This window comes from Thalassophryne amazonica, chromosome 4, assembly GCF_902500255.1.
Source record: "Thalassophryne amazonica chromosome 4, fThaAma1.1, whole genome shotgun sequence".
In the NCBI taxonomy this organism is placed as follows: domain Eukaryota; kingdom Metazoa; phylum Chordata; class Actinopteri; order Batrachoidiformes; family Batrachoididae; genus Thalassophryne; species Thalassophryne amazonica.
Genome location: NC_047106.1, coordinates 111,152,010 through 111,167,023, shown reverse-complemented (window position 1 = coordinate 111,167,023; position 15,014 = coordinate 111,152,010). Strand labels below are relative to the sequence as shown.

Genomic DNA, 15,014 nt, shown 5'->3' with positions numbered 1-15,014 from the left:
GAGGTCGTGTCAGTAAGTGTTAGCCTACACAGCTAACCAGAGTAGCTCCGTTTTGCCTGCACAACCGCCTCGACACGTTTGAGCTCTGGGTCATAAACAAACTGCAACACATGCACTTTCCACCACATCATCACTTTTTCTTTGCATTTTCACTTTGTTTGCGTGTAATTTGCCCAAAAACGCAGAGAAAGTGCTGTGTTTCTGTCTCCAGAAGCAGAGAAAATATGTCATATGGCTCATATATGGGTTAAAAGAGACTGTGCTACCCATTTGACCGAAATTCATCGTAGCGACGGACAACTTTAATACCTGCACATCATTATCTTTACTGTCCAAAATGTAGGTTGAAGAGATGGATATTTTCATCACTGGCTATTATGACTAAACAATTGGCTGTTTGAGCAGTGGAATCATTGCTTTTAAGCTCACAGAAAGCATAATTCAAGAAAATTGTCCCATTTTTGGCAAACACAGTCTCAATTCTCAACCCATCGGCTCACAGCACACAGATTCAAGAGAGTTCATTTAAGTGAAATGAATGGTAATGAACCTTTAGCAAAAGCTAATCCACCCGCTTTCACATCAGTGATGAAGAGCTGCTGTATTTGGTCCTCTTCTACCACAGAAATGGAGAAACCTGGAGGAGGAAATGGAGAGGCATAGAACCGAGAAGTGAAAGGGAGCAGAAGCGGGCTCTTACATAAAATACAGACATTTGTGTAGCACATATGGGAATGTGCTGCATGTGTATAAAAATGCAGGACGGCTTAGAGGTCAAAGAAGAGTGAGCATTATCCTAAAAAAAAGGGTGAAAAAGGAAAAAAAAAAAAAACACCGCCAGTTTTGACACCACTGACCCAAATGACTCATTGCAGTGTCATAACAGAAAACAAAAATGTTATTTTGGATATAATTCAGACAGATCTTACCGTAACCAATCATGCATGATTCATCTCTGTCAAACTGGATTAATTTGGTTATTTTGGGGCAGAGCTCAATTTCTCTGTAAAGCTGTGAAGAAGAAAAGAATTTAAATCAACCCAGTAATGCTTCATTCACAGTGTGTTGGGTGGATTACTAAGTGTTATTTCTTTCTATTCAAATAGTAATCAGCTCCAGATGAATCTTCATGCAGGAGACTCTGATGTGTTTGACTCCATAAAAGTGTTGTCACACTATGACGGATTGAGTAAAGTGATTAGTCATGGAATGAAACAATTTGTGTGGCAAACATTGCTTAACCAGTCGGTCTCTGGTGGATTTAGTGCTCTGATGGACAGATGATGTCACCTTTCCGCTGGTAACACAAAGTGTTGCATTCAGTAGAATGATTTTCCCAGTTTCAAGACATATATGCACACTGGGGGGAGCCGGATTTGGCAGAGATTCATTGAGGTCTGAACAAAAATGTGGCTAGAATCCAAGAAGCTTGGGGATCATGATGTCATACGTCCTCACTACATTCGTGCGCTGACAGCAACCTCTCGACATTGCCGGTGTCACCAACTGAACGGTCCCCCCTAAAAATTGGTCCCCTCTAAAAATCGGTCCTTTTGGAGCTCAGCATCAGTGTCATTTCTTAGCATCACCAGCGATTCGCTGATTATCACCTTGTTTCCGCTTAAAACCGCACTCCAGTCATCATCTACCTCAGCAACAGATATCATCTGAAGCTTTTGTACAACAATCATTTCCACATAAATTCAGCATTATTTCATAATAAAAGATGGGGGAAGCAAGCAGAGCTCCACAGCTGCACGTAAGACTCAAACGTGCTGCTGCGCCTACGTCATTTCAGAACATCAGTAATGACTCACCGATTATCACCTCATTTTCTGTTTAAAATGGCCGCAGTTTTGTTTAATACCGACTTCAGAATGATTTCAGAGGTTTTACTTTGTCATCTTTTGGTTAATAACCACATTATTCCATTTGATCGCCTTAGGTGTAGAGACTCAGACTCAAACATGCTGTTGTGGTCCCAAATTAAGCATGTGCAGTGAAGGCAGGGCGGACCAATTTTTAGGGGTCCGTTTGGTCTGCGACACAGGCATTTAGTGCAACTGCAACAGCAAAGGCAGCAAACAACATTCTTTCTCTGCGGCACCTTCTCGCCAAGAAAATCCACTGGGTGTGCTCTGATGACCAGCTACAACACACCGACAACCATGCTGTCTTTTTCTTCAGTTAAGTCTGACCTTGGCTAAATGAACAGCCATGCTGCATGTTGCTGTGTGGGGATACGTCTGCTCAAAGTTTAGAGCATGCACAAAACTTTCTTACAGACTCACCATGCATCAGCTGACAAAGAACGTATTTAACAAATGGGAAAAGGACAGGACAAAAACAGACACAAATGAATATCAAAATTTCATACACATTACAGGTGCACTTTCTCAATCCATCATTGTGTGACAGACACAATGTATAAATGTAGAATTCACTACAGATGTGTAAAGGTTTGGCACATGTTCCATAAAATCCAAGGAGAAACAAATAAATGTATTAATAACACACAACAAATAGCCTGCAATTTTCTACATCAGGGGTTTTCAAAGTGTGGGAGAATGAGCTCCCCCTCAGAGAACAAATGAATAGTTGTGCCCCTCCCCACCCCCACCAACACACATACACACAATTTCAATATCTTTGTGTGTTTCTTTTTACTTTTACACAACTTAAACACATTTTAAAAGTATTTGTGCATTTGTAAGGAACTGTCTATGCATTTACCAGCCTTTGTAAACATATTAAACATGTTTTTAAAGAACTTTCTATTCTTCTATTTTTATCTTTTGTCATATTTTAAACAGTCTTTTAAACATTTAAACATCTCTGTGGTTTTAAACATCTTTGGCATAACTAACACATCTTAACATAAATAATAAGGGATGGGTATTGATAAGATTTTATCGATATTGATGCCATTATGGATTCTGTGTACTAAAAGCAGGCTTCACAGGTTTTCTATGTCAATAACATTTTATTGAGTCTTAAATAAATATGAAATTCCTCACTGGATTCTTGATCTCTGGACATAAATAGAAATAAACAAAATCTCTAGTTTTTCCTCAAAAGCATTTCCTTGAGCTCTTTCCTTGACGCAGGACGTCTCATTTTGGGAGGAAAAAAAACATTTTAATCTGTTCTCTGTGTTACAACATTTGGAAAGAGGTGTCATTTGATTAAAACGGTGATTCGGTTTGAAGTTATTAATTCTGACTGGACTCTGTCTCGGCAGAGAGTGGCGCAGCGTTTGGAGCTGTGCGAACGGAACGGAGGATGATTCTCGTTTCTTACCTGCACCAAGACAAGAGTCCCAGTTAGTGACTTTAATCAGCACAAAAGTGACTCACGATTGACATTTTAAATGGCTTTGAGAGGGGTTAAGAAGCGGACTTGTCGCTTCTGAAAAGCAGTGAAGCAATGAACCAAATAAGCAGTGGATTAGAGCATTGCTTTGTTGTTTCAAGCTTCTTAAGCCCCTTTCACATTGGCGTATTCGTAGAGCTGCTCATTGCGGCGTTGTGTTTCATTTAAATACGCCAGAAATATGCACGTACTCAGCCTTTTTCAGTGTTCGTTTCATACTTGCAGCTGCGTGTGTTCACGTTTTAATGTATGCACACAGTCCCGTGTACCATGCCGCTATTAAACCAGTTCAGTGCTATTTTCTGCCTCTGTGGAAGTGTGCTCTGTTCTCTACTGCAGGTGTGGTGCGGCTCAAAAACAGAGTCATTTAACATTATTATTATTATTATTATTTTATTTATTTATTTTTGTCTTGGTGGATCACTTTCATTGTGTCCAGATGCTGCTGAGTCTGGCTGTGGTAAAGGCTGTCCTGAATGAAACGCTGTGACTCATTAAACTTTTAAAGCTCCGGCTGCTCCGATCAGGTCTGCTGATTTGATCAGCATGCGCTTTTATTTTAAAGGCACAGGTCTGATCAGACCTGATCGATCAGGGCATTTGATGAGTGCACCGACATGTAGTGAGTGCGCTTTTATTTTAAAGTCACAGGTCTGATCAGACACACACCCGGGGGGGGGCAGAAAGAAAGAAAGAAAGAAAGAAAGAAAGAGAGAGAGAGAGAGAGAGAGAGAGAGAGAGAGAGAGAGAGAGAGAGAGAGAGAGAGAGAGAGAGCGACCTGCTGTTTCTGTTGTGTTTCAGCATTTCTGAGTTGAGGTTCGATTCCCTGTTCTGAACACACAGGTGCTGTGGGCTGTGTGATCATGTTCTCATGTTCTCCAGCTGACACACTCAGTTTTTGGTTGTACTACTACATACTGCTGCGTACGGAGCAAAAACTCGACGTAGAGCTGCTAAAAGTAGGCGTAGAGCTGCTCAACTCAGTGTAGACGATACGCTGCAATGAGCAGCTCTACGAATACGCCAATGTGAAAGGAGCTAAAGCAGCACTGTTACAGAATCGGTTGGTTACAGACCCGCTGCAGGGTCTGCAATCAACGTAAAGAAATGATCATTTTCCTGATAAAACACCCTCAAAAACAACGGCAGCCCTGAAGGACCAATAAGCGGCTCGTTAAGCAAAAAGGCTATTGATGTCGGTTGATCAAATCATTTCTTAATGATTCTCGAAAAGAACTGGTTCATGATGCCAGCCAAAGAACTCTGGCACCGCCCAGGGGGAGCGCGCCTCACAGTTTGAAAACCACTGCTCTACATCATTCTGTTACTACTAGTGACAAAACTTTGTCTTCTTGGCAAGTGCTTTTTGACCTCAGTGAAGTCTGTTAATCATACCAAGTCACACACGTCCTCCTCTGGTTTGGGAATGTAGAACTGCACTTGGCTGTCGATGAGGAATTTGAGCCGCAGGTAGTGTTTGGTGGGGTCAAGCTGGTGAGCCTGTAAGAATGAGGAAAAAAATGAATAGGCAACTTTTCACCAAATTCATTTGTGGCCATTAAAATAATGACTGGCTTGTTAAATAATGTGTTTGTCAGGGTGGATACATAGCTAGGTAGGCCTGATGTGATAATTACTATACTGACTTACTAGAGCTGGAAAGATGAACACTGTAATTTTGCTGGCCTGAATATACTGGCCTTTATTTGAGAGTTTGTTTACATATGTCAACCAACATTTCAGCGAGCCACAATGATTCTGTCCCCCCATTTCCTGCTCTTTGCAGAAGCTGGCATCAATCCGCTCATCCTGCTTTCTGTGTGGGACACGCTCAGAGTGGACAGCATGTAAAAGCGAGCAAGCTAGTTGAAGGTAACCAACTGCATTATTCCATCCAGAGAATTTGTAAGAATACTGCAAATGGAATTGATTCCAAAGCCAAATTCAAATCTCTGGTGTGGGAACATCTTGGATTTAAGTAGAGTGAGTGATCAGAACTCAGTAACATGAATGGACTGGTATGCCGACATTGTTCCAAAACAATGGCAATGCAAAATGGCAATACAACCAACCTGAAATGCATCTAATCCTAACCATCCCATCCAGTTTATCCAACTAGGAACAAAAACCACAGACAGGAGTTAAGAGCCCTTCTCCTGACAGAAGTAGAGAGCCCCACCCCCCACCCAACAGTTTGCCCGGCAATGCAAAATATAAACATGACCATGCAAACCAATGCACACTAACAAATAGTGGTACTAACTTTATAGCCAAAGTGATGGCAAAGTGATTAAAGAATGCTGCAAACATTTGATAGGCAGGACAAAGTGCCAAAAGACAAAACAAAACAAACAATCAAAACAAACCGCCCTCCCCCAAAACCTTCCATCCATCCATCCATTTTCTTCCGCTTTATGTGGAGTCGGGTCACGGGGGCAGCAGCTCAAGCAAAGCCACCAAGACCTCCCGATCCACACACACCTCCCCCAGCTCCTCCGGGGGAACCCCAAGGCGTTCCCAAGCCAGCCGAGAGATGTAGTCCCTCCAGCGTGTCCTGGGTATTCCCCGGGGCCTCCTCCCAGTGGGACGTGCCCGGAACACCTCTCCAGCGAGGCGTCCAGGGGGCATCCGGAAAAGATGCCCAAGCCATCTCAACTGACTCCTTTCGACGTGGAGGAGCAGCGGCTCGACTCCGAGCTCCTCCCAGGTGACCGAGCTCCTCACCCTATCTCTAAGGGAGCGCCCAGCCACCCTGCGGAGGAAACTCATCTCGGCCGCTTGTACCCGCGATCTCGTTCTTTCGGTCATGAGCCAAATCTCATGACCATAGGTGAGGATCGGAACGTAGATCGATCGGTAAATCGAGAGCTTTGCCCCCCTACTCAGCTCTCTCTTCACCACGACGGTCCGATACAGCGACTGCATCACTGCAGATGCTACACCGATCCATCTATCGATCTCACGCTCCATCCGTCCCTCACTCGTGAACAAGACCCCGAGATACTTAAACTCCTCCACTTGAGGCAAGGACACTCCACCGACCTGAAGAGGGCAAAGCACCTTTTTCCGGTCGAGAACCATGGCCTCGGATTTGGAGGTGCTGATCTTCATCCTGGACGCTTCACACTCGGCTGCAAACCACCCCAGTGTACGCTGAAGGTCCTGATTTGACGAAGCCAACAGAACCACATCGTCTGCAAACAGCAGAGACGAGATTCTGTGGTTCCCAAACCAGACCCCCTCTACACCCTGGCTGTGCCTAGAAATTCTGTCCATAAAAATAATGAACAGAACCGGTGACAAAGGGCAGCCCTGGCGGAGGCCAACGTGCACTGGAAACAGGTTTGACTTACAACCGGCAATGCGAACCAAGCTCCTGCTGCGGTCGTACAGTGACCGGATAGCCCTTAGCAAAGGACCCCGTACCCCGGAGCACTCCCCACAGGGTGCCCCGACGGACATGGTCGAACGCCTTCTCCAGATCCACAAAACACATGTGGACTGGTTGGGCGAACTCCCATAAACCCTCGAGCACCCGATGGAGTGTGTAGAGTGATTAGATGGAGTAGATGGAGCTGGTCCAGTGTGCCGCGACCAGGATGAAAACCACACTGCTCCTCCTGAATCCGAGGTTCGGCCATCGGTCGAATTCTCCTCTCCAGTACTCTGGAATAGACCTTACCGGGGAAGCTGAGGAGTGTGATCCCCCTATAGTTGGAACACACCCTCCGGTCCCCCTTCTTAAACAGAGGGACCACCACCCCGGTCTGCCAATCCAGAGGCACTGTCCCCGATCGCCACGTGATGCTGCAGAGGCGTGTCAGCCAAGACAGCCCCACAACATTCAGAGACTTAAGGTACTCAGGACGGATTTCATCCACCCCAGGAGCCTTGCCACCGAGGAGCTTTCTAACCACCTCGGTGACTTCCGCCTGGGTAATGGATGAGTCCGCCTCTGAGTCCCCAGTCTCTGCTTCTTCTTCGGAAGACGTGACGGTGGGATTGAGGAGATCCTCAAAGTACTCCTTCCACCGCCCGACAACATCCCCAGTCAGGGTCAACAGCTCCCCACCCGCACCGTAAACAGTGCTGGTGGAGAGCTGCTTCCGCCTCCTGAGGCGTCGGACGGTTTGCCAGAATCTCTTCGAGGCCAACCGATAGTCCTCCTCCATAGCCTCCCCGAACTCCTCCCAGACCCGAGTTTTTGCCTCTGCGACCGCACGGGCTGCAGCACGCTTGGCCTGACGGTACCTGTCAGCTGCCTCTGGGGTCCCACCTACTAACAAAGATAAGTAGGACTCCTTCTTCAGCTTGACGGCATCCCTTACTTCCGGTGTCCACCACTGGGTTCGGGGATTGCCACCGCGACAGGCACCAGAGACCTTGCGACCACAGCTACGAGCAGCCGCATCAACAATGGAGGTGGAGAACATGGTCCACTCGGACTCCCCCAAAACCTATATTTCCCAAACTGCAAGTTTTAAAGCCTGAGAGTCTTTATTTATTTGTTTTATTTATTTAGCAATGATTCATGTGGCAGGGGGTGGCCAAGTGGTTAGTGCACTTGGTTTCAGTGCAGAAGGTTCCCAGGTCAAACTCCACCCCTGCCACATTTCTCCATGTAATGTGGAATTGCGTCAGGAAGGGCATTCAGCATAAAACTTGTGCCAAATCAACATGCAGACCTATATTGGATCTGCTGTGGCAACATCGAGTGAAAACAAGTGAGCAGCCGAGGAATGTTTCAGTGTGACTGATGTGTTGATTTTTTAAATAATGCATCAAAAAGCTCCCAAATGTATCCTTGAATGCAGAGCTAGATATCTTACCTTTTCTTCAGAAATATGAACCTAAAAGTGAAAGAACACCACCAATCCAATAACTCCACCGCCGCCCCAATCCATCATACCCGAATCACTGTTCCCAAAAGAGATCAGTCCACTGCATGCAAGCGAGACAAGCAACTCAACCAACTAATTACAAAAGTTGACGTTTTATATGAATTAGCTAGATTTCACAGATGGGATGTCCACCAAGTAGTGATCCTGCCCATGATTATTTTAAATCTATATGCAGTGATGTTTTATGAGATGCGGTTATTTGTGCAAAAATCAAGAAATGTTGACAAAATATTGAAGGCGCTCTGGCATGATGTCAGTCCAAAGAACATGGGAAAAAAAACGGGAAAAACATACATACTACCCTTACCAAAAAATAGTACTGATAAGTATATAAAAAGTAAACTGGAAGTATACTTGAAACATACTTGTATGTACTACTTTTTGGTAAGGGTAAACAAGTTGTACACACAGTAACTTCATCAAATTAAAATGAGAGAAATAATGTCATTAAAAAAGATACATTTAGACTCTGTCACATGGTGCTCTAGTGTCTGACAGAGCTCAACTCTCTGCCTCACTAGACTAAAACTACTGTATGTAAGTTTTGAACACAGTACCAAATGTTATGTCCATCTAATATTAAAGATGTTATGGACACATAACATCAAGTGATATGAAATATAACACAATATGATGCAAAATGAAATCTGCATCATATTTAGCTTAAATGGGCTGAAGCTGTGGGTTTTACAACATATAAAAAAGACAAAATCTTTAATTATTTATTTTAATTTTTCTGCTTTGCATAGGCCATTAATGTCTGAGAAGGACCCATCATACGGCAAAAATGGCCCATTGCTTTAGGTACTGGGGACCATTAGCCCAGACGACCCTCTTGAAATATGTATCACTGATTTAGGATGTTTTCATTTTTTAATGTTTTCTGAAGCAATATGTTACATCATATGTTATATATTTCTTATAGTGGCAGGCCGACAGCAAGGTCAATAAATGTTTGAACATTGACAAACGTCTTAATATTTTAGCCATCTACAACAGCATATTAGAGCCACAAAGAATCCATGAATATGAGCTCAGAGTGCAGAAACACACACACACACACACACACACTGCCTCTGTGCTAAATCATTAGTAGTAATATGTGATGTACAAATTTTATTTAACAGTATTTTACTTACTACCACACAGTTGTCACTTTTATTGTGTATTCAACGCTTTGTGTCAGAATAACATCTTCTGTGTATTATAATTTCATGAGAAAGCCCTTTATCTTATCTATAACTGAAAAACAGGTTATTCACAGGATATTTATTTATTCAAAAGTAGCATATGACCATGTGTTTTCCCTTGAGGTATGGTTGACTAAATTTAATGACATTTAGGGCTTATAATTTAATGCTATGACTTTTTTCCTACAAAGGGAACAATGCAAATGTAAAACAGGCTTTTAGAATGAAATGACCTCCTGACAGACCAGATGCAGTCCTTTGCATATCCCTTATGTCTTCACGTCTTTGTGATACAAACACTACTGGAGTGAAATGTGAACCATGAGTCAGGTCAGGTCATTTGAGGCTGAGTGTTGCTACCTTGCAGATGGTTTCCAGGACGCACAGTGCAGACTCCCCTGGCTGGATGGTTGTTAGTATTGGCTGATCATTTGGCAAACACACCCAAGAAGGCGTAAGGTGGTCCGGAACCCAGATGTCACTTGCTGTAGACGGTCGCGGAAGGCTTTTCATGGCTCCATCCTCACTTTTCTTTGAGTACAGAGACATTGTAAGGTTTATTCCAGTGTCTCAGAACTAATTTCTATGTGAAGTAGGTTTCTCACTGTACAGTCACTCTCGTAAATAGCAACCATCAGTAAACCAGGAGCGTCACTCACTACAGTGCAAATGTTCAGAAGAAGAATCTCAGACAAACGGAGACCTAATGTTCTCAAGTATCCACTGTGGCTGTAACGTCTAGGCCTTTCAGTCAAGCTTGCTCAGGATTTGCAAGACTCATATTCCATTGATGTCAGTGTTTGCAAAAGTTTTAGTCAATCAGGTTGCTCATGTATTACCTACACTGTTGTAGACATGTAAACAGAAAATAATTCCTTCTTACTGTGTGTTCCTTGGCAGAATCAGCATACAGACCATCTGTGGGCTTTTTCACTGTCTCTTCACCATCAGCAAAAACCTGCAGGGAACGATGAAATGTGTTTGTAAATCCATGATGGAAAATAAGGAAGTCTTTCTTTAGCAGTAGCTGCTCACAGACCTGATTGATGCTGGGATGGGCTTTTGTCTTTTTCTTTGAGGTAGTGTCCAGACCCCAGAGTGATGAGAACCTGCTCTTGCGCTTGCTGCAAGAGCGGGACATGGCCTGTGTGCGACGTCTCACTCCCATCTCTGTGCGTGCTGCCACCTGCAGCAACACCATTGAAAAAGAGTCCAACCATGTTCGCACAGAAATCAGCCAAAACATTGTTTTAAACAAGAATGATCTGAGAGCACAATATCACCCACTGGCAAATGCTGCTTTGGTAGCTTGCTACATTCTGATAACATTTCAAGGACTTGTACCAGTTTTCATGAAATTTGGCTTAAAAATGTGAGCACTTGATTTCAGAATGCAGGCACGACTCAAAACTGGCAGTGATAACACTGTGATAACGCTCATAACGCTGCCAAAATGTGTCAGTCTTACCCTAGTTGTACAACAAGGACTTGTACCAAGTTACATGAAATTCCTCCTAAAAATGTGAGTGGAGTTGATTTCAGAATGCACCCACTCATGAAACTGACAGAGTCTAGCTTTATTAATCAAGGTCCATAACTCTGGTAAACGGAGCCCAACTTAAATGATATGATAATATGAGTATTACGAACCAACAACAAGGACTTGTATGACGTTTCACAAAATTTCTCCTAAAAATGTATGAGAGGAGTTGAATGTCAATGACTGTGTATGTGGGACATATGAGCCATATGCTGCCATAGAAAAGTGCAAAATTTCTATTTTGATATTTTAAGAGAAAATGGCTGAAATAAGTGGGTCAACTTACGACCGTACATCAAAAGAAAATGAACATTTGCCAAATATAATAAAATTTTATTTTCAGTCATACTGCTATCAATGGAATATTGATTTAAAGTGAAAAATATAAAGCAAAACTTCTGTTCCTAAATGTTTCCAATCTGCAGTGATTAAACCATTACTTAAGAAATCTAATCTTGACCCTAGTGTATTGAAAAACTACAGGTCGATATCAAATCTATTATTTTGCTCAAAAATTCTGGAAAAGGTGGTTTCACAGCAGACTGTGGACCACCTTACTGAGAATAATGTTTCTGAGCCACTGCAGTCTGCTTTTAGAAAATATCATTACACAGCTCTCACTAAAGTGGTGAATGATCTTCTGCTTGCAATGGATTCAGACACCACTACGGTTCTGGTGCTGTTAGAGCTTAGTGCTGCATTTGATACCATGGATCATCATATTCTACTGAATAAACTGGAGAATAATCTTGTGATTACTAGAAATGCCCTTGCATGTTTGATGTCATACCTGACCAGTCGTCGTCACTGTGTTCTGTACAGTAACACTACCTCTAACCTTAGTGACATGAAATTTGGGGTTCCACAGGGGTCTGTCTTAGGCCCCCTGCTTTTCTCCCTTTATATAGAACCCCTTGGGGACATACTGCAGTGTTTTGGGATTACCTTTCATTGCTATTCTGATGATACTCAGTTATACATGCTGATAACTGCTGGTAATCTCATCCACATAAAATCCTTAGAAGATTGCCTTGCATCAGTGAAAAGCTAGATTAATTAATGATTAATTAATTAATGATAAGACTGAAATGATGGTTCTTGGTCCAGTGAGATATCGACATCAATTTGACCAGCTAACGCTCATGTGTCATACATCACAATGACAAAGTGAGGAACCTTGGGGTAATTTTTGATCCTATGTTGTCCTTTGACCTCCACATTAGAGATATTATGTGTTAGTTTTACTATGCTTTATATCCTTTTAAATTCCTTCTTTTTTTTTTTTTTTTTTAGGAAACGGAGTAGGCCACAGCCTGAACTTTTAGTGAAGTTTAGGGCTAGTGGCCGGCAATAACCTCAGTATTTCTTCTGTTTTTCTTGTTGCTTAATGCTGACAAATTATAATGTATTTGCCTGATTCTGTTTTTTGTTTCTATTTGAGGTGTGGCTCCATCCAGAGATGGGAGTGGTATCCACTTCTGGACCGGCAAAATTTCCTGTGTATTTGTTTTGTAAATTGTGTCGGTAGCATGGCCCAAGCAGAGGGAGCTTTTCCTTACCGCTCGAGCCTGTGTGCTTGCTCTGGGGGTTGGTAAGGTTAGACCTTACTTGTATGAAGCGCACTGAGGCAACTCTGTTGTAATTTGGCGCTATCTAAATGAAAATAAAAATTATGCTCATACAGTGGTTGCAGTTTTATTCATTCTAAACATATTGAGTACCTTGGAAGATCTGTAGGTGCTGCAGTTTAGAAAATACAGCTGTATTTGAAATAGCACATTTTCAGGATGTTAGTCCTGGATAAAGATTTTGGCAATATCCCATGTTGTTCACTGGGGTCATAATAGTCTAGAACAGTTGAGTTATCCTCTCCTAAATGACGTGCATACATGTCTACGCTATGGCCCAGACTATTGAGAGACAAATGCATTTAGACATTTCAACAAAGTGTCTTGCTGTGAGATAATTACAATTTTTGGGCCCTAATACCTTACTTATGTTCTCACGGTGTACACTTTTAGTGCATTAAATTGGAGGCGGGGAAAAAAGTTTGTCATGCCTATTTTAAACAAGTAAGTAGCACATGCTGATTTTTATCCAACCTGGCATTTTTTTCGGCTGTTCTGGAGAAGTAAGAGCAAAAGGGCTTTGACACTGAAATAGGCATTAAAACAGTGTGACCATGAAGTGCTTTCTCCTCTTCAGTTTAACCTGAGCACTTTCAATTTTCACTTTTTTTGTTCCATCAACTGCATCTCTTTCTGACAGTGATGATATAAGTATTCATGGAGGGGGAGATGAGCAAATTAGCAACCAGTGAGTGGTGGAAAAAAATAAAGTAGAGGACAGAGCTAATAGAAAGTGTCTCTTGTCAGACATCCCACACGGTTATTGAGCTGCTCAAACACCCACCTACCCTGCAGTGCTGCGTTGGAGGTGAGGGAAAAAAGGACCCCAGTGAACTGATAAAACATATCTACAAATCAAACGGTACTTTTTCCAGCACTGCTGGTTTTTCTGCAATGAGGACATAATCTCACCAACGCAATGGTAAATAAATGGACTGCAACTGCCAAATAGGTGACCTAAGGGACCAGGATGCAAAATAGGAATAATTTTAGATGAACACTGTTTGACTTTACAGGCCCTATCTTATCCCTGGAACAAACCAGCACACAGAGCTGCAGGAGAATCATCCAACACAGTTCTCACTGTCAGTAGCAAGTGCAACTGCGGTCATCTGTGTGACTATAGTACATGTTGGTCTTAAAAATCAGATGTGTGGAGGTGCAGTGTTTGCGCACTGCTATTATGAGGCAACAGAAAGCAACTGTACCGTTGATAGACAAAACCCTTGACCAAAGTCAAGTGCAGTGTTTGGCTGCTATTTACTGTACATTAATAGGAAAACCAAAGTATGCTTAGCGATAAAAGGAGGAAAATGGTACATCATATCATTGAAAAACAGGTGAAGAAAAAGAAGAGCTCCTGCAGGATAAAAGAGAAAGGGATTCCAAGCTGAGGAAAGAAAAGGTTAATTAAACAATTGCCTGACAAAGTGCTGCTGACATCCATTATGTAAAAGACAATGTAATAAAAGATACTGTGTGTATAAAGAGGCTTTAACATGATGTTAGTTTGCGTTCTCCTTTTAATAGTTATGGTCAATAGTAGCATTTAAGCCTGAGGCAGCCTTGTTGTGATTAGGCGCTATGTAAATGAAAATAAATTGAAGCTGAATTGACATTTATGCTTCAACAACTCTGTAACTCCGTGGCCACACAATGACGTCCACATGTGCATGACCCCTTCGAAGTTCTCCTGTGCATAGGTGGGTGCCATAATGCAATTTACTGCAGGAATAGTGTGTGTGTGTGTGTGTGTGTGTGTGTGTGTGTGAGTGGGGGGGGGGGGGGGGGGGGGGGGGTCAGCAATGTGAAGAACAAGGCAAAGACTTTCTTTCCGCCTACAACGCCAGTGCTCCTGGTTGGTTTTTTATTTTATTTTATTTTATTTATTTATTTTACTAATTTGTCCCTCAACGACTTCCACTTCTTTATATACACATCAACCTCCAAACCAACATTTCCTTCCATTAATTGTGGGTAATTTGAGCATTTTTGTAGTTTTTCGACTGTGTTGTGAATTTGGTCATATTAGCGGACTTTTCTGCCAGAGGTTCCTCCATTTGATCCATGATTGAAATGTAATCAGCATGCGCACTGCAAAACCTTTTAAATCTGATGGAAGAGGAAGGAGTGAAACCGGAAAAGTGACCAATCACGGCCCTTGTGGTCTCCATTCTTTTGACCTAGTTTGAATTTTTTGGGGAGGCGCGCATTAGGCCACGGAGAGGGGCTCAAAGTGACACAGAGGCCTCTGCATCGCTGCGAACCCTCTCTCGAGCTGCGGAGATGAAGAAGCACAAATCAGGCTTTACATCACATAATTAGTCAGCATGCTAGTCATAACATAATTCACCTCAAAGCCCTGTAAACAAGAAAGACCAA

General features: G+C 42.6%; 1 protein-coding gene across 1 annotated transcript in view; it reads right to left on the bottom strand.

Moving 5' to 3' along the window:
* The window catches only part of LOC117508624 (T-lymphoma invasion and metastasis-inducing protein 1-like), a 135,369-nt gene that overhangs the window by 99,712 nt on the left and 20,643 nt on the right, over positions 1-15,014 (bottom strand). Inside the window, 6 exon segments of the mRNA XM_034168422.1 lie at positions 551-637; positions 930-1,011; positions 4,769-4,873; positions 9,825-9,995; positions 10,348-10,422; positions 10,504-10,650. Of these exon segments, the coding sequence (XP_034024313.1) occupies positions 551-637; positions 930-1,011; positions 4,769-4,873; positions 9,825-9,995; positions 10,348-10,422; positions 10,504-10,650 (667 nt within the window).